At 38.7% G+C, this 20,466-nt stretch overlaps 1 protein-coding gene across 4 annotated transcripts in view; it reads left to right on the top strand.

The window, feature by feature from the left end:
* glra1 (glycine receptor, alpha 1) overlaps window positions 1-19,054 on the top strand; it is a 148,986-nt gene extending 129,932 nt beyond the window's left edge. For 3 of the 4 annotated variants that reach the window (XM_072590468.1, XM_072590466.1, XM_072590465.1), the window contains one exon: window positions 16,713-19,054. In XM_072590468.1, coding sequence (XP_072446569.1) covers window positions 16,713-16,997 — 285 coding nt within the window. In that variant the 3' untranslated portion in view covers window positions 16,998-19,054. Of the gene's footprint in view, window positions 1-5,064; window positions 5,731-16,712 lie in introns of those variants that run through there. The other variant, XM_072590467.1, reaches the window with a different exon arrangement.
* Window positions 19,055-20,466: the final 1,412 nt, after the last annotated feature.

Genomic DNA, 20,466 nt, shown 5'->3' with positions numbered 1-20,466 from the left:
ATCTCTTGTCTCCTGTCTCTGTGCAGTTTCAGAATCTGGTGTGTCCAATCTCTCATTCATTTTCAGAACCTGCTGTCCCCCAGAATCTGATGTCTCCACACCCTCATTCAGTTTCAGAATCTTCTGTCTCCATTCTCTCATGTCATTTCAGAATTTTTTGTCTTGAATCTCTCGTTCAGTTTCAGAAACTTCTGTCTCCACACTCTCGTGCAGTTTCAGAAACTGATGTCCACACCTTCTCACTCATTCAGTTGAGTCCACACTGATGTCCACACATTCGAGTGCAGGTTAGAATCTTCTGTCTGCACTCTCTCAAGTACTTGCAGAATCTTCTATCTCCACTGTCTCATTCAGTTTCACAACCTTCTGTCTCCACTCTTTTGCGCAATTTCAGAATCTGATGTTGCCACCCTCTCATTCAGTTTCAGAATCTGCTGTGCCCACTCTCCCATTCAGTTTCAGAATGTGCTCTCCAGACCCACTCCTTCAATTTCAGAATCTTCTGTCTCCACTACCTCATTCAGTTTCAGAATTGGCTGTCTCTACTTTGTCATTCAGTTTCAGAATCTGACGTTCCCATTCTCTCTTTCAGTTTCAGAATGTGCTGTCCACACACTTGTGTGCAGTTTAGAATGTTCTGTCCGCACTCTCTCAAGTGCTTTCAGAATCTTCTATCTCGACTCTCTCATTCAGTTTCACAACCTTCTGCCGCCACTTTGTTGTGCAATTTCAGAATCTGACGTTCCCACCCTCCCGTGCACTGTTCCCACTCCCCCATTCACTTTCAGAATATGCTGTGCCCACTCTCCCATTCAGTTTCAGAATCGGCTGTTTCCACGCTGTCATTCAGTTTCAGTATTTGATGTCCCCATTGTCTCGTACAGGTTCAGAATGTTATGTCCTCACTCGCTCACTCAGTTTTGGAATCTGAATTGCCCATTCTCTCATCCAGTTCAGAATCTTCTATCTCTACTCTGTCACTCAATTTCAGAGTCTGATGTCTCCACTCTCTCATTCAGTTTCAGAATCTGATGTCTCCACACTCTCATTCAGTTTCAGAATAGACTGTCCCGACCCTCTCATTCAATTTCAGAATCATCTGCATCCACTGTCTAATTCAGTTTCAGAATCTGATGTCCCCATTCTGTCATGCAGTTTCAGAATCTGATGTCCCCAACCTCTCATTCAGTTTCAGAATCTGATGTCCCCACCCTCTCATTCAATTTTAGGAATCTGATGGCTACAGTCTCTCATTCGGTTTCAGAATCTTCTGTCTCCAATCTCTCATTCAGTTTCAGAATCTTGTGTCTCCACTCTCTTGTGCGGTTTCAGATTTTCTCTCTCTCTCTCTCATTCAGTTTCGGAATGTGCTGTCCCGACCCTCTCATGCAGTTTGAGAACCTTCTGTCTCCACTCTCTCTTTCATTTTCAAATCTGCTGTCCCCATTCTCTCAGGCGGTTTCGGAATATGATGTCTCCACTCTCTCATTCAGTTTCAGACTCTGTTGTCCTTACTCTCTCGTTCAGTTTCAGAATCTGCTGTTCCCACATTCTCATTAGTCTCCAAATCTTCTGTACCCACTCTCTCCTTCATTTTCAGAATTGTCTGAATCTATTCTCTCATTCAGTTTCTGAATCTGATGTCCCCACTCTCTCATTCGCTTTCAGAAACTTCTGTCTCCTCTCTCTCTCTCTCTCTGCAGTTTCAGAATTTGCTGTGCCCACTCTCTCAGTCAATTTCAGAATCTGATGTCCCCACCCTCTCATTCAGTTTCTGAATTTGCTGTCCCCACTCTCTCATTCAGTTTCCGGATCTGCTATCCCACTGTCTCGTGCAGTTTCAAAATCTGATGTCCCCTCCCTTTCATTCACTTCCTGAATCTTCACTATCCACTCTCTGATTCAGTTTCAGAATGGACTGTCCCCAACACCCACATGCAGGTTCAGAATCTTATGTCTCCACTCTCTCATTCAGTTCCAGGATCTTCTGTCCACACTCAGTCATGTACTTTCAGAATCTACCATCTCCACTCTCTCACTCAGTTTCATAATTAGTTGTCTCCACTCTGTTGTGCAATATCAGAATCTGATGTCCCCATCCTCTCATTCAGTTTCACAATCTACTGTGCGCACTCTCCCATTCAGTTTCAGAATCTTCTCTCTCCATGCCCTCATTCAGTTTCAAAATCGTCTGTCTCTATTCTGTCATTCCGTTTCAGAATATGATGTCTCCACTCTCTCGTGCAGTTTCAGAATCTGATGTCCCCACCCTCTCATTCAGTTTCAGAGTCTTCTGTCTCCACTCTCTGATTCATTTCCAGAATCGTCAGTCTCTACCCTGTCATTTAGTTTCAGAATCTGATGTCTCCAATCTCTCACTCAGTTTCAGAATTTGATGTCCCCACTCTTTTGTTCAGTTTCAGAATCTGCTGTGCCCACTCTCTCAGTCAGTTTCTGAATCTGCTGTGCCCACACTCTCATTCAGTCTCATAATCTTCCATCTCGACTTTCATTCATCTTAAGAATCATCTATCTCTACTCTCTCATTCAGTTTCAGAATATGATGGCCCTGCTCTCTCACGCGGTTTCAGAATCTGCTGTCTCCACTCTCATTCAGTTGCAGAATCTGATGTCCTCACGCTCTCATTCAGTTTAAGAATGTGATGTCTCCACTGTCATTCACTTTCAGAATCTGACGTCCCCACCCCATTAATTAAGTTTCAGAATCTTCTGTGTCGACTTTCTCATTCAGTTTCAGAATGGGCTATCCCCACACTCGCATGCAGTTTCAGAATCTGATGTCCCCACTCACTTATGTACTTTCAGAATCTTCTATCTCCACTCTCTTATTCAGTTTCACTCACTCACTCCTTCATTTTCAGAATTGTCTTCAGTTTTAGAATCTGATATTCCCTCTCTCTCATTCAGTTTTAGAATCTTCTGTCTCCACTCTCTCATTCATTTTCAGATTCAGCTGTCCCCACTCTCTCATTCAGTTCCAGATTCTTCTGTCTGCACTCACTCATGTACTTTCAGAATCTTCTATCTCCACTTTGTCACTTTAGTTTCACAATCATCTGTCTCCACTCTGTCGTGCAATTTCAGAATCTGATGTCCCCATCCTTTTATTCAGTTTCAGAATCTGGTGTTCCCACCCTCTCATTCAGTTTTGGAATCTGCTGCTCTCTCATTCAGTTTCAGAATCTTGTCTCCACACCCTCATTTAGTTTCATAGTCATCTGTCTCTCCTCTGTCATCCAGTTTCAGAACCTGACATCCCCATTGTCTCGTGCTGTTTTAGAATTTGGTGTCCCCACTCTCTCGTGCAGTTTCAGACTCTGATGTCTCCACTCTCACATTCAGTTTCAGAATTTGATGTCCCCACTCGCTCTTTCAGATTCAGAAGCTGCTGTGCCCACTCTCTCATTCAGTTTCAGATCTGACATCCCCACTCTTTTATTCAATTTCAGAATCTTCTGTCTCCTCTGTCTCTGCAGTTTCAGAATCTGCTTTGCCCATTCTGTTCTGTTTCAGAATCTTCTGTCTCTACTTGCTGATTCAGTTCCAGAATCGTCTGTCATTCAGTTTCAGAAACTGATGTTCCACTCTTGCATTCAGTTTCAGAATATTCTGTCTCAACTCTCTAATTCAGTTTCTGGATCTTCTGTCTCCACATTCTCATGCAGTTTCAGAATCTGATGTTGCCATTCTCTTGTTCAGTTTCAGAATCTGACGTCCCCACTCTCTCATGCAGTTTCAGTATCTTATGTCCCCACTCATTCCTTCATTTTCAGAATTGCCTGACTCTACTTGGTCATTCAGTTTTAGAATCTGATATTCCCACTCTCTTATTCAGCTTTGGAATCTTCTGTCTCCACTCTTTCATTCATTTTCAGATTCTGCGGTCCCCACTCTCTCATGCAGTTTCAGAATTTGATGTCTCATCTCTTTTATTCAGTTTCAGAATCTGCTGTGACCACGCTCTCATTCAGTTACAGAATCTGCTGTGACCACTCTTTCCTTCAGTTTCAGAATCTGCTGTCCCCTCACTCTCGTGCAGTTTCAGAATCTGGTGTCTCCACTCTGTCATTCAGTTTCAGATTCTGAATTCCCCCCTCTTTAATTCATTTTCAGAATCTTCTGGCTCCACCCCCCCATTCAGTTTCAAAATCATCTGTCTTTACTCTGCTATTCAGTTGCAGAATCTGATGTCTCCACTCTTGTCATTCAGTTTCAGAATATGCTGTCCCCACTCTCTCATTTATTTTCTGAATCTTCTGTCTCCTCTCTCTCTGCAGTTTCATAATCTTCTGTCTCAACTCAGATTCAGTTTCAGAATCTGCTGTGCCCACTTTATCATTCAGTTTCAGAATCTGCTTTCTCCACTGTCTCGTGCGGGTTCAGAATCTGATGTCTCCACTTTCTCATTCAGTTTAAGAATCTTCTGTCTGCACTCTTATTCAGTTACAGAATCTGATGTCCCTACCCTGTCGTGCATTTTCAGAATCTGCTATCCCCACTGTCTTGTGCAGTTTCACAATCTGCTGACCCCATTCGTTCGTTCAGTTTCAGAATCTGCTGTCTCCACTCTCTCATTCAGTTTCAGAATCTGATGTCCCCACACTCTCATTCAGTTTCAGAATCAGCTGTCCCTCTCGTGCTTTGTGCTCCAGCTTCTCTTTCCCATGCTCTCTCCTGTTCATTTTGACGTCGTCCTCCACACTCTGTCCCACTCTTTATGAAGCAGCTGTCCCTCCGTTCCCTCACAGTGTTTCAGAAGCAAGTTATATCCACACAATACAACTCCCAAACAATGACCGTCACCAACAATAGAGAATCTAAACATTGGCCCCTTGATATTCAATGGCATTACCATCAACATTCTGGATACTACATTTCACCAGAGACTGAACTCAATTAGCCATGTAAATACTGTGGCTACAAGAACAGGTTAGAGTGAAAGAATTCGGCAGCACCTCTTGACTCCCCACAACCTGCCCACCATCTTCAAGTCACAAATCAGGGCTGTGATGTAATTCTCCCCATTTGCTTTAATGAGTGCAGGTCCAGCAACATTCAAGAAGCTTGACACCATCCAGGACTAAGAAAACAACTTGATTGGTATCATAACCACGGACTCACTCCACCACCAACACTCAGTAATAGCATCCATGAGATGCACTGCAGAAATTCCCCAAAACTCCTTAAACTGAACTTTGCAAACACATGAGTATTGCCACCGCAGAGGACAAGGGCTGAAAAGACATGGGAACACCAGTGTCTCCAAATTCTTCCCTATGCCACCCACTGTCTTGACTTGGAAATATATCACCTTCAGTTGCTGGGTCAATACATGGAACTCCCTCCTTAATGGCATTGTGGACGTACCTTCACCAAATTGAGTGCAACAGTTTAAGAAGGAAGATCACTAAATCTTCTCAAAACCTAGGGAAAACTAATAATTACTGACCCAGCCAGCAAACCCCACATTCCTGAATGAATAAAAATAACTGCAAGTTATTTTTTGTTGAATCTTGCTGTGAGTGTTTCCTTTGTGAAGTTTTTGAAGGATCTTTCCTGTTGCTGACTCTCTAAATAAGCAGGTGACATAAAGCTGAGGCTGAAAATGCTGTAAAATCTCCAGACCACTGCAGTTGCTCACCATGTTGCATGTGTAACTAAATAAAGTCTGCACCTCATCACGTAGTAGGATTCCTGCCACCATACTCTTGAAGTATAGAATATATACAACCTACTTTTTCATGTGTGATAGAGTAAAATCCTATGACTGGTCCAACTACAAGAGTCTCTTGAATTGAATAGGAAGTAGTTTATTGCACGTTAGCAGCTAGTTACATTGTGGTAACGACATACCTGTTAACTACAAATTGCACTGATATGATAGACATTCTCACAGAAACTTTGAGGAGTTCCACTTATTAGGTTTCATCCTTTAGGACCTAAACTATTCTGCCTCCATGTCTATATGACATCATCAAAGTGGGTGGTACTTATTGCACTTCTCAGCATTAACTATTTCAGACCCATATACAACTAAACTCTTCAGGTCTAATAGCATCATTGAAGAGAAAAATAGAGTTAACATTTCAGCTCAATGAACGTTTACCAGATTTTCTTGTTTGCACTGGTTTTAAATGTTGTTGAAAACTTGTTTTTTAAATTGACTAATATACAATAGCATTTTTTGGAGAATGAACTACCTGATTTGGCTAAATTTTAAACATTCTCTTGGGAAGTCAACCGATAAATCTCAAACTCTACACTCATTTTCATGTATGAGATTGGTTTAAAGAACAAATAAATTGTCACTTTGTGTCTGCTAAGTCTTTTTCTTTAGTTTTATTCATTCAAATCCTTGAGCCTTCAAATAGAACTCAAGATAGTGTAAGTGCCATCAAATTATAATATTGTGAAGCATAATAATGTTATTATAACCTTCTCGCTAAGGAAGGTGATTTGAGCAGAGAAGTATCACTCAATCCTGTTGAAAGTATAATAGCCTACGAATGTTCTCAAATTGGTTATTTATTCCTGTTTCAAAATAGAGCTGCAGTATTTGCTAGATATGATTTTGGATATGCACAGCATTGAAACTTCAGATACACCTCGCCAAAATAAATCAAGCAAGCTGCATGTGCCAATCAGGGGCATGACACAGCTCAGCTATCAAGGGCTTTTAAGTGTTGCCACATGCCAAGATATAGGGAGTGAGCAGAGCATAAGGGATTAAGATGGGATGGATCAAGTTATTTTGGGAAGCCAAAACATTCCTTCACCCTCTGGCTCCAGAAGTATAAAATGAGGCATTGCATCCCCTCTCCACACAGCCTCTGCACACCCCCACCCCCCCTCACTGTCCCCATCCCCCTCACCTGCATCTGCACAACTCAATACAGTTTTTCTTTTCGTAATATTGTAGTTATGTGATCCCACTAAGACCCTACATCATTGTAGCAAGACATCACTGCTCCTGTACTCAAATCCTCTTGCTACGAAGGCCAACATATCATTTGCCTCTTCACCACCTGCTGCACCTGAATGCTTACTTTCAGCGACTGATGTACCAAGACAGCCAGGTTTTCTTGCATCTTCCCCTTTCCCAACCTATTATCATTCCGAAGACAATCTGCCTGTCTTATTTTTAGCAACCAAAGTGGATAACCTCACATTTATCCGCATTATAATTCATCTGCCATGCATTTGCCCACTCACTCAATACTCTTCGCACCCCCTTCACAGTTCACTCTCCTACCCAGCTTTGTGTGATCTGTAGCTTGGAGATACTTATTACATTTAGTTCCCTCAACAAAATCATTAAGATGGATTCTGAATAGCTGGGGTCCACATGCTGATCCCGGCAGTGCCACACAAGTGAATAACTTTTGTTTCATATCTGCCAACTAGTACATAAATCGTGTGTGACTTTAATTGTCATGTAGATTGGGATTGTTGGATTCCATGGATATAGCCATGAAGAATAATTCATTGGGTGTATTCGGAACAGTTGAGACTGTTCTCCTGGGACAGAAGAAGGCAAAGAGGAAATCTATAAGAAGTTCTCAAAATCATGGGTCCAGATAGATTAGATTGGAAGAGCCTATTCCTGATTAAGAACTACAGGGCACAAGAAGTAACACGTGACGTGGGGAAGAACTATTTCTGACAGTGAATATTTAGGGCATTAAATGAACTGCCTGTAGGGGTGGTGGAGGCAGGTTCAATTGAGGCATTCAAGAGAAAATATTGGATAATTATTTGAATAAGAGTAGTGTGCAAAGGTATAGGAAGAAAGGAGATTGACAGTAGGCAATGAAGTTCATCTGAAGTACTGGTGCAGTGGGCTAAATAGTCTTTTTCTACACTGTAACATTTCTGTAATTTGATTATTATCTCACATTTACACAGTATTTATTCTGTCTGTTGACAGTATTTAACAGTTAACAGCATTGCAGCTGTTTGAACACTATTTACTCCCCCATTACCATTATTTTAGTGCTCCTATATGTTCTTTGTTGTCAATATTCCTAATGTTCACACACAATATTTACTCCACTAATTATCAATGTTCATGTTGCTTGTACAAATTATTTACTTTGCTTATTAACAGTGTTTAAACTGCTTTTACACAGAATTAATTCTACTTGTTATCACTACTGCTTAAAGCAAGTAATTTTATGACTTTTTAAATAAGTATTACAACTGCTTGTATTCAGTATTTTGACCATTTGTTATCTATATTGCAGCTATCTATGCACAATATTTATTTTGCTTATTATCAATGTTACTGCTGCACGTATGCAATGTTTATTCTGCTTTTTATCAGCATACCTAACACTAGACACAGCACTTACTTTGCTTGTAATTGATGTTATAACTATTTGTACAATATATTTAGAAACACTTACTATCACCATGGCTGCTGCATGTAAATAACTTACTCTGCTTGGTATCTGTATTTATGCTGCTTATATACTAGATTTGTATCACTTATTATCAGTATTGCAACAGTTTGCACACAATATTTATTCTGCTTGTTATCAGTATTGGTTACAGTTTTTATTCAGCCTGTACACAATATTTATAACACTTGTTCATAATCCTTCCACTACTTGTACACAATATTTATATCACTTGTTGTCAGGTTTGCTACAAATTTGCAGACACAATATATTTCGACTTTTTTCAGTATCGCAGTTGCTTGTAGTCACTTCTTATCAGTATTTAAGCTATTTGTGCAAGGTATTCATGCTACTTATGCACTCCACTTCTCTTACACAACATTTATTCTGTTTTATCAGATTGCTTTTAAAGACTATTCATACTTCTTGTTCTCAGTATTGTTGAACCTTATAAAGAACTGATTCCGCGTGTACATTTTATTTTGAGCATTGTTATTACTTAAGCTGCTTTTACGTAGTCTTGTACACAGTATTTGCTAGCTTATCCTCAGCATTCCTGTAGCTTGTACACAGTTTTTGGCTTGTTATGTGTATTCACTTTTGGTTGTGCGCAAGATATATTCTGCTTTGTAACAGCATTTGAACTGCTTATGGTCATACTTCTACTACTTCTAATCAGTAATCCCATAAATTGTGCTTAGTATCTACTCCGCTTATAATCAGTGTTCTCCTGCTTGTGCGTGGTATTGTTACTGTGTATCATCCATATATGAGCTGTTTGTACACAGTATTGTTATCTGCATTGCCATTGCTTTTACACAATATTTATTCTAGTAATTATCATTATTTAAATTGACTGGATCCAGTAATTATACAATTTGTTATCAGCAATGCTGCTATTTTATAAAATATTAATTCTGTCTTTATGCAATATTTATTCTGCTTTTTATCCATATTCTCACTACGGGATGCAATATTTATGCTTCTCATCAGTATACCTCCTGCTTATATGCAGCCTTTATTCTGTTTATCATTATCATTCCCACTGGTTGTAAACAGTATTTATATCCATACTCGTGGGTATTGACGCTTGTACACAATTTATTCTTCTTTATTATCAACTTCTGCTTGTACAGATCTTTATACTGGGTTTGTTAAAAGTATTATCTCTGCTTGTATAGATATTTATACTACTTGTTATTAGTATTACCTCTGTTTGTACAGATATTTATACCGCTTGTTAACAGTACTATTTCTGCTTGTACAGACATTCATACTATTTTTAACAGTAATGCTGCTGCTTGTAAACAATTGTTTTCTGATCTAAGCAGTATTTATTCTGCTTTTTATCTGTATTCTCAATGACGGATATTATGTTTATTCTGCTTGTTATCAGTTTACCTGGTATTTGTAAACAATATTTATACCACTTATTACCAGTATTCCCATGGCTCGTGCACACAACTTATATTGCTTGTTATCTATATGAATGTGATGCTGCTTTTATATAGTATTATATACTGTTATCAGTAATTAGCCTGCTTGTACATGATACGTATCATCTGCTTTATCATTATTTAAACAGCTTGTACATGGTCTTTATACTTTATACTGCTTGTTATCAGAATTGCATCACTTGTGCACAGTGTTTCTGTTTCTTGCATTCAGCACTTCTACATAGTATTTATACCACTTATTATCAGTACTGCATCTTGTACTGCAATAATTATTTGTATATCATCAGTATTGTTGCTTCATGTGCACAGTTTTAATTCTGCTTGTTATCAGTATTCCTTCTGTTTACTGCTGACTGTACACTATATATATATTCAGCTTGTGATCAGTACTTTAGTTTTTTTTTCATACACAATGTTTCTACTGATTTTAATCAGTAATTCCAGCAGTTGTACACAACATTTATTCCACTGGCTATCAGTGTTTATTCTACTTATGCAGTGTTTATACTATGAGTTATCTATGAATGAGATGATGGCACACAATATTTATTTTGCTTGTTATCAGTATTCTCACCTTTTGCACGTTATTCTATTTGCTATCCTGCTGCTTTTATATGCAGCTTATTATTAATATTGCTGTTGCTTGTGTAAAATATATATTCTGCTTGTTATCAGTACTCCTGCTGTTTGTACATAATATTTATTCTTATCATTATGTAAGCTGATTGCACACTATTGCTTGTTTTCACCATTCCTGCTGGTGTACAAATACTTTTAATGTATTATTGTTGATGCTTTTATGCAATATTTAGACAATTTGCACTCAGCTTTCTGACTACATTTCCATGGTGTTTGCCTTGCCTATTATCAGTTTTAGGATTGATTGCACACAGTATCTATGTTGCTTGTTATAAGTATATCTGCAGCTTGTGCATGGCATTTATTACTGATAATTACTATCATAATAGAATTATACTTGCGATTATAACACAATATATTTATTGGTTGTTACCAATATTCATGTTGGTTATGCAAAACTTTCATACCACTTGTCCTATAAATATTCCTGCTGCTTGCACACAACCTTTATACCGCTTGTTATTTATATTCTTATTGCTTGTATACAGCAACTGTATCGGTTATAATCAGTACTAACCCAGAACTACATGGTTCTTATACCCCCTGTTATGAGTATTTCCTTAAACTGTACATGGGATCCCCCCCCCCACCTTGTTTTCTGCTGTACACAGTATTTGCACAGGGTATCATATAGAAGCTGCTTATGCCCAGTATTTACACTGCTTTTCAATTTGTACACAGTATTTGTAACTTCCTGTGTTCAGCATTCCCACTGCTTGCACATTATTTTTAAAAGATATTATCAATATTCCTGTTGCTTGTATGCAATAAGCAGCCTCCTTATATCTGTATTTAATCTGCATTCTTACAATGCTTTTTCCATTCATGATCAGTATTCCTGTCGCTTGGACACAATATTTTAAATCAAAATTCATGTTGTTTGTATGAGATCTTTACACCGCTTATGTTCAGCATTTGCCTCTATGCAATATGTTTTATGCTTGTTTTCAGTATTTCAGTTGCTGTACACAGTCTTACTAACGCCTGCTATCAGTATTTTGCTACTTGCACTCGTTAGTCCTGCTGCTTGTGCACAGTATTTCCATAGCCTATTCCTTGCATTTCTGGTGTGTGTAAATATTATTTCTGTTGCTTGTGCTTCTATTTGCTGCTATTAATGCCCCTTATTTCTCTGCCTGTGCATTGCTGCTACTGATGTCAAGTTTTTTATTAGGTCTGGATTGTCACACCTTGTACACTATGTTTCTGTTGGTTGTACTCAGTATTTTAGTGCTTGCAAGAAGTATGACTTTAATTTTCTACTTATTGTTCCCGATATTTCTTGACATCAAATTCCCATTACTTGGGCACACTAGTTCATCTTATATCTGCTTTTTTGTTAGATTTTTTGTTCCATTTCTGCCAATGACTCTTGAGTGGAACTGAGAAATAAGAAAGGAATGATCACCTTATTGGAATTTTATTATAGACCCCTCTAATAAACAGTGCGAAACTGAGATACAAATTATAAGGAGATCTCAGTTATCTGTAAGAATAGTATGGTAAGGATTTTAACTTTCCAAACATAGACTGGGACTGCCATAATGTTAAGGGCTTAGATGGAGAGGAATTTGTTAAGTGTGTACAAGAAAATTTTCTGATTCAGTATGTGGATTGCCTACTAGAGAAGGTGCAAAACTTGACCTACTCTTGGGAAATAAGGCAGGGCAGGTGACTGAGGTGTCAGTGGGGGAGCACTTTGGGGCTAGCGACCATAATTCTGTTAGATTTAAAATAGTGATGGAAAAGGATAGACCAGATCTAAAAGTTGAAGTTCTAAATTGGAGGAAGGCTAATTTTGACAGTATTAGGCAAGAACTTTCAAAAGCTGATTGGGGGCAGATGCTCACAGGTAAAGGGATGACTGAAAAATGGGAAGCTTTCAGAAATGAGACAACAAGAATCCAGAGAAAGTATATTCCTGATAGGGAGAAAGGAAAGGCCAGTGATTGTAGGGAATGCTGGATGACTGGAGAGGTTGAGGTTTAGGCTAAGAAAAAGAAGGAAGCATATGTCAGGTACTGATAGGAGAGATCGCATAAATCCTTAGAACAGTATAAAGGCAGTAGATGTATACTTAAGAGGGAAATCAGGAGGGCAAAAAAAGGGACAAACGATAGCTTTGGCAAATAGGGTGAAAGAGAATCCAAAGGGTTTTTACAAATACATTAAGGACAAAAAGGTAACTATGAATAGAATAGAGCCCCTCAAAGATCAGCAAGGCAGCCTATGGAGATGGCGGAGATACTGAATGAGTATTTACTATGGAGAAGGACATGGAAGATATAGAAAGTGGAGAAGTAGATGGTGGCATCTTGAAAAATATCCATATTACAGAGGAGGAGGTGCTGGATTTCCTGAAATGCAGAAAAGTGGATAAATCCCCAGGACCTGATCAGGTGTACCCTAGATCTCTATGGGAAGCTAGAGAAGTGATTGCTGGGCCTTTTGCTGAGATATTTGTATCATCGATAGTCACAGGTGAGGTGTCAGAAGACCGGATGTTGGCTAATGTGGTGCCTTTGTTTAAGAAAGGTGGTAAGGACAAGCCAGGGAGTCATAGACTGGTGAACCTGACATCAGTGGAGGACACATTGTTGGACGGAATCCTGAGGGACATGATTTACATGTATTCAGAAAAGCAAGGTCTGGTTCAGGACAGCCAGAATGGCTTTGCGCATGGAAAATCATCTCTCACAAACTTGGTTGAGTTTTTTGAAGAGGTAACAAAGAGGATTGATGAGGGCAGAGTGTGGACATGATCTATATGGACTTCAGTAAGGTGATTGACAAGGTCCCCCATAGGTGACTGGTTAACAAGGTTAGATGTCATGGAATACAGGGAGAACTAGCCATTTGGATACAGAACTAATTTGAAGGTAGAAGACAGAGGGTGGTGGTGGAGGGTTGCTTTTCAGACTGGAGGCCTGTGACCAGTGGTATACCACAATGATCAGTGCTGGGTCCACTGCCTTTCAACATTTATATAAATGATTTGGATTTGAACATAGGAGGTTTGGTTAGTAAGTTTGCAGATGATACCAAAATTGGAGGTGTACTGGACAGCAAAGAAGGTTACCTCAGAGGACAATGGGATCTAGAGCAGATGGGCCAATGGGCTGAGGAGTGGCAGATAGGGTTTAATTTGGATAAATGTGAGGTGCTGCATTTTGGAAAATCATATCAGAGCAAGAATTATGCACTTAATGGGAAGGTCCTAGGGAGTGTTGCTGAACAAACAGACTTTGGAGTGCAGATTCATAGCTCCTTGAAAGTAGAGTTGCAGGTAAATAGGATAGTAAAGAAGGCGGTTGGTATGCTTTCCTTTATTGGTCAGAGTATTGAGTACAGGAGTTGGGAGGTCATATTGCGGCTGTACAGGACATTAGTTAGGAATATTGTGTGCAATTCTGGTCTCTTTCCTATCAAAAGCATGTTGTGAAACTTGAAAGGGTTCAGAAAAGATCCACAAGGATGTTGCCAGGGTTGGAGGATTTGAGCTATAGGGAAAGGCTGAACAGGCTGGGGCTGTTTTCCCTGAAGTGTCGGAGGCTGAGGGGCGACCTTATAGAGGTTTATAAAATCATGAGGGGCACGGATAGGATAAATAAAGTCTTTTCCCTGGGGTTGGGGAGTCCAGAACTAGAGGGCATAGGTTTAGGGTGAGAGGGGAAAGATATAAAAGAAACATAAGGGACAACCTTTTCATACAGAGGGTGGTACGTGTATGGAATGAGCTGCCAGAGGAAGTGGTGGAGGCTGGTACAAATGCAACATTTAAGAGGCATTTGGATGGGTATATGAATAGGAAGGGTTTGGAGGGATATGGACCAGGAGCTGGAAGGTGGGACTGGATTGGGTTGGGATATCTGGTCGGCATGGACGAGTTGGACCAGAGTGTCTGTTTCCCTGCTGTACATTTCCATGACTCCCTCCATTCAATTCTGTTTGGGATTCTCTTTGCCTTTGTCAAGCATTTATCATGCCTGGTATTTCACTGTATCTAATATTCCCATTCCTTTTGTCTCCATTACCCTTTATATTTGCCTATTATTTGTCCTTATAGTGCCTGGTACTCAATTCCTTGTTCTCACTGCTCCAGTGGTAGTATATCCAGGTCCGACATGCACAGCAGTCATATAGGGCAGGCATTACAGAAGGGATTAGTTCTGATTTCAATCAAAGGTGAAGTTATGAATCAAAATTAAGGCCTGAATGAATGTCTTCTGGAAATGAACTGCCTGCATTGCAGCTATTTATAACTGTACATCATAGAACCGACAACTGACATAAATCAGGCACCAATACAAGGACAGCTCATTGTTCATCCATCAACACATGTAAATGGTTGGAAGACCAGACAAGGACATGGGACAAAAGAGGAGAAAATTGAAAATTACACACATTTTTTTAAAGTATGGAATGGAGGGATGGCTCAATGTTCAACTCGTAACACTAGGATTACTGCTTTAAATTTCAATGATGTCAAGGTTAAGCATATTCCCATAAAGATCAGAGTAAGTGAAATCTCGCAGGTTTTGTAAGGCGTGATAATTAGGGATCAAAATTAAATACCCTGGCAGAGACTAAGTGGAGAGAAAGGACTGTGGGTCAGGAGAAAATGGAGTCAATGCCCACAGGTACCATGGTCAGACTCTCAAAAGGAAAAAAGAAGCTTTATGTTGTTTTAATTGTCACTTGGTTCAACAGGAAAATGTTCTGATAAATATTGTGATCCCTCAGCACCATATATCAAGAGAACAATTGAGCATTTCTGCATTTGTGTAGCGCCATTGATAGTATGGTAAGGTAGGAATAGGTAACAACTGACAGATTGTCAATTCTCCAAAAAGCAACATAGAATTACTATAGTGCAGATAGAGGCCATTCAGCCCATCATGTCTTCATCAATCTGCTGAAGAGCATCCCACCTAGCCCCACCCTATCTCTGTAACTCTGCATTTTGCCACGGCTAATCCATCTAGCCTACATATCCTGGGACACTACAGGGAAATTTAGCAAGGCCAATCCATTTAACTTGCACATCTTTGGACTATGGGAGGAAACCAGAACATCCAGCAGAAACTCACACAGACTCAGGGAGAATGTGCAAACTCCACACCACAGTCACCCCAAGGCCGGAATCAAATTCTGGTCTGTGGCATCGTGAGGCACCGTGCTACCCACCGTGCCACCCTTATTATACACTAGCTGAGACTAGCAAAATATAACCAAGGATGTAGACTTTAAAAATGTGTTAGAGGAGAAAGGTCAGATGGGATGATAGAGAGGGAATTTCAGAGTTTAGGGCCTAGGAATCTGAATGCACAGCCATTAGTAATGAAGTTCCAAAGACTGGAATTAAAAGATGTCTTGGAGGCAATTAAAAAAATAGGGCAGGGTCAAGCCATAGATACATTTGAAAAATGGATGACAATTATTTTTCTTTTGAAGAAAGGAGTTTTTGCGGGTTCTAACGGATAAATAACGATTGCTATGAATAAGTAGACATGAGTTATAATTGGCTTAGGGCTGGGGAGGCATTCGATGATCTCCTAGCTACATAAATAGACACCGATGTACAGAAAGGGAGAGAAGCAAGCAGCAATGTTCCTGAGACCGAAAAATGAGGCAAAGTGGTTGGAAATGTTCTGGAGGGATAGGGAATAAAGGATACAGATCCTGTAAAGTGAAGACAGATTTAGTATGGAAGGGCAAAATGTGTCAGCGTGGGCTTGGAGTGCCAAAAGGCCTGTTCCTATGAGGATTGTTCTTTATTCTTTTCATCAATAGGATCTCGACTCACAGCAATTCATGGAAATTATTTTCAAAAACGTATTCTTGTTTACATTTCAATGAACAGATAATTTCATTGTTGTGCTGCTTATTTTCAATCCGCCTTGTCTGTTTATCTTAACAACACTTGTTAAAGCATTCGTTTGAGGTCGCCTGGGGGAAGCATTCTGGATCGGAGTCAATTTTTATAAAATATTCAGTCAATGTCAGATCAGGCTCATAACCTAAAGTGTATCTAGATCAGAAAGACACACCAATGTCAGTAATGAAACTATTTCAAACTGCACTAAGCCAGTAATTGCACTTGAAGTTTCAACTTTCTGCAAATTCTGCTGAAACATCCCTTGTGTAAAAAAGGTTAGAGGGCTTTCATGATCTCAATTCTTCTCATTTGTTCCAGGAGGATGAGGTGGTGGAAGGCCGTTTCAGCTTCACTGCATATGGAATGGGACCTGCTTGCCTGCAAGCAAAGGATGGAGTTGCCATTAAGGGCAATAACAATACAGCAAAGTCGTCTTCACCTCCGGCCAAATCATCTGATGAGACGAGGAAACTTTTCATCCACCGAGCAAAACGAATTGACACTGTGTCACGAGTGGCTTTTCCCCTTGTCTTCTTGATTTTTAATATTTTCTACTGGGTGATCTACAAGATCGTGAGGAGTGAGGATATCCACAAAGACTAGGTCTGGAGAGGGAAAAAAACGCTCCACTGCCAGGAAGAATATTGGCATCTGGCACAAAGCAATGCAGTAAGGCATGATTATAATGGAAATATGGCAATATATAAAAGAGAATTTCTATATACAGTCAGACTGAAGGGAGGCATCCTTATAAACTGCAATACAGATGCATTACACAGGAGAAGATACAGTCAAAAAATCTTTCATATAATTAAATATATTATATATGAGGTTCATTAGACTCCTCTATGTGATCATTTGATCTGTATAAATCTTGAGAAAAATGGAATGACTATATAATAATAAACATCATGTGCTTGATCTAAAATATCCCATTTAAGGTCACACCAATTTTTTACAAAGATCTTTGAAATCTGTCTTGTTCCCTGTAGCGCTTTCAATCATCATATGATAACATTCTTTAAGTATTCTGTGGCCTATTTTCATCTCATTGCTGTAGTATTTCTCTCAAGTTCCATTTTATACAGTGCAAACAATTCTCTTTCGTGCAGCAGCAGAACAGTACTTGGTCACATCTACGACAACATCAGTCTCATTTCCCAGTTTACCAATAAAGTCCTAACAACAGGAAGAAAATTAAGTTGTTTCAAATCTGTTCATTTTAAATTCATAAATATATTTCATTTAGTGAAGGTAAGAAATAACTTGCATTTATGTAGCACCTTTCATGTCCTCAGGATGTTCCATTGCACTGCACAGCCAATGAATTACTTTTGAATTGTAGTTATTCTAGTTATGTAGACAAATGCATGTACAAACAATAGTGGGAAGTGTAATATTATTATATCAAAGGAATATTGAACAAGAAGTTGCAAAGTCTAATTGCAATTTGACCCTAAAGTAGGAATGAGTGTCATTATTGGTCAAATATTAGCAATGGTGTGTATATATTGATCTAATATCAAGAGTAGACTCATTATTATCGAATAATTTTCATCTAGATAACTTGGAGTTTATCTGATATCAAGAGTTAATATTCTTTATATGTCCAACAGTCAAAATTGGTATGTCATAATTGATTTCATTGCAGGATTTGGACAAAATATCCAATCAATGAGAAAGGAAGAATGTATTAATGATGATTCAGAGGTACTTTTTCATTGATCAGAAAATTGTCTATTTAGATCAATTTTAGTCTTTGGTGATCCCTGACAGAGATTTTGGTAAGATCGTGTAAATTTGGCTACAGGGTCTAAAAACACTCAGCCTCCATTATTAAAAAAAAACTATGACCTTAGACTCATCAATCACAAGAAATTCATATTCTGTGCTCTTAAGATTAGAATTTAGAATAAGAATTTTTGAGTTTATCCAAATTCATTGCTTTGGAGAATGTATTTCAAACAAGGCCAACTATGATGGTTAAGATGAAATTATAAATAGTAGAAAAAAGTCTTTGGTACTAGATACGACTTCTCAAACTTTGGTTGCTCTTCAGTAGATTTACACCTCCAGTAAGACAGAAGTTGGTCAAATTTTTTGCGAGCCATACACTTATGCAATGCATGAGCAATATAATATGTAATACCAGTGCAATAACACTATGAACAGGAGCTTGAAAAAAATGAAACTCCTTCAAAATGACTCATCTGGCAAAGCATCACTTTCAATTACATACAAATGGTTATAATCAAATTGAGTCAAAAGTGAATTAGTTTTGAGTTCATGCCAATGATGAGCTGTGCCAAACTGTGTAGAACTAAAAACAAGGGAGCTAATGGAAGAAATAATTAAAGATTGGTGTAACCTTAATTAATTGTTTTAATTTATTTTAGCTGGAACTCATCAGCACGAAGTGAAGCAATTTGCATCAGGCAGATTTGTTTCACTTATATACAGTAATAAATCCTGTACTTTACACATATGTAATTTTGCATGAATATGTGATAAACAGAATATGAGATATTTTTTGGCTTGTATAAATGAAATGGTAATCTGCCCATTGCTAATTCTTTAATTTTGAAGAGAATGTATAATTTAGGCAATCACTGTATATAAAGATATATTTATGAATTCTGATCCAATCCAAATTAAACATTTTCAGAACTATTCTGTTGGTGTCTTTGGATTGCGTGTTTAAATTCAGCTGAGTGGTGGTTCTTTGTTTTAATTCAGTGTAAAAAATGTCCAGCAAGGTAAGTGAAAAGATATTTAATCCAGATACTTAACGAAATGAATGGTATCGCCATTTAAGTTTACCTGCTTATACTACAGCAACACAATTTCAGGTCTAACCTATTTCAGGGAGCGCTATTTAGTTTATTTAATTTAAGAATTTACTCAGATACTCCAAAATAATGATAATGATAATTTTATTAAGGCTTATTTTGATTATCTCAAGCAGCATTCCTCCAGCAAACCAAAAAGTAAGTATTCAATTGAGTATTGAGCTAGATGAATGACATAATTTTGACATTCATGCTAAAAGTCATTTGCAGGAAGCTTGTCTTTTGTCTCCATTATGTTCATAACTGATTAAATATAGTGGAGCACAGCAAGTGATTCATAATGAGCAACTACCTCTTAAAGCAGGTAGCCATCTTGAAAGTGTAGAGAAGCAATGCATAAAGAGCAGAGTCTAGCCATGGATACTATGCCTGAGATGTCTCATGTCAGGCATGAAAACCTGCAGTGGACAGCTGGTCAACTCCAATGCACTACCCAGTGATAACAAAAACTGTACTGTCAACTTGAATGGTCATCAGGCAAATACGGACAAGAGCTCCAAAGAGAGAAGCTATGCTTGCTTTTTCTCACAGCTGACATTACTTTTTCTGTACTTGCGATTCGCAGACTGTAAGATATAGTAAATGATGAATAATATTGTGTAATGGTGATACATGTGTTTAATGTCTTTTTGATGTGCATTTGCTTCAAATAAGTGTCAAATTTCTCTGTGGATGAGCCATAACTCAACGGACAGTTTCTGGAGTTTCACGTTATGTCCCCTTTGCAAGATATTTGTATGATAAAACCAAGAACTGTGCATGCTGGAGATCTGAAACAATAACAGAAATTGTTGGTGAAACTCAGTAGGTCTGGCAATGTCTGTGGGGAGAAACCACAGTTAATGTTTCGAATCCAGTGATCCTTCATCAGAATTAGCATTGACATGATTGCCAACCAACTAACATTTGTGCCATGTATGTCACTTCTGAAGATCATTTTGAAATCTCCAAATTCCACAATAGCAGTGGAAACATTATTAATGCTCCTAATGTATCTATTGTTCTTTCATTTGGTCTCCTGTACAGGTCATATACAGAATTGCTGACAGCATGTAACATATAGCATAGATATCCTCTATTCTCTCTATTCTCACAACTTAACTTGTTAAGGAGATTGCAATACATTTCTTGGTGTTGGACTCCAAAAGCTGTACACAACACCTCACATTCAATATGTGAGGAGGCAAATACCTCCATGCTATTGTTGGTGTCATCACCAGCTC

The sequence above is a fragment of the Chiloscyllium punctatum genome, chromosome 20 (genome assembly GCF_047496795.1).
Source record: "Chiloscyllium punctatum isolate Juve2018m chromosome 20, sChiPun1.3, whole genome shotgun sequence".
NCBI classification, from domain to species: domain Eukaryota; kingdom Metazoa; phylum Chordata; class Chondrichthyes; order Orectolobiformes; family Hemiscylliidae; genus Chiloscyllium; species Chiloscyllium punctatum.
This window is presented reverse-complemented; position numbering and strand designations above follow the sequence as displayed.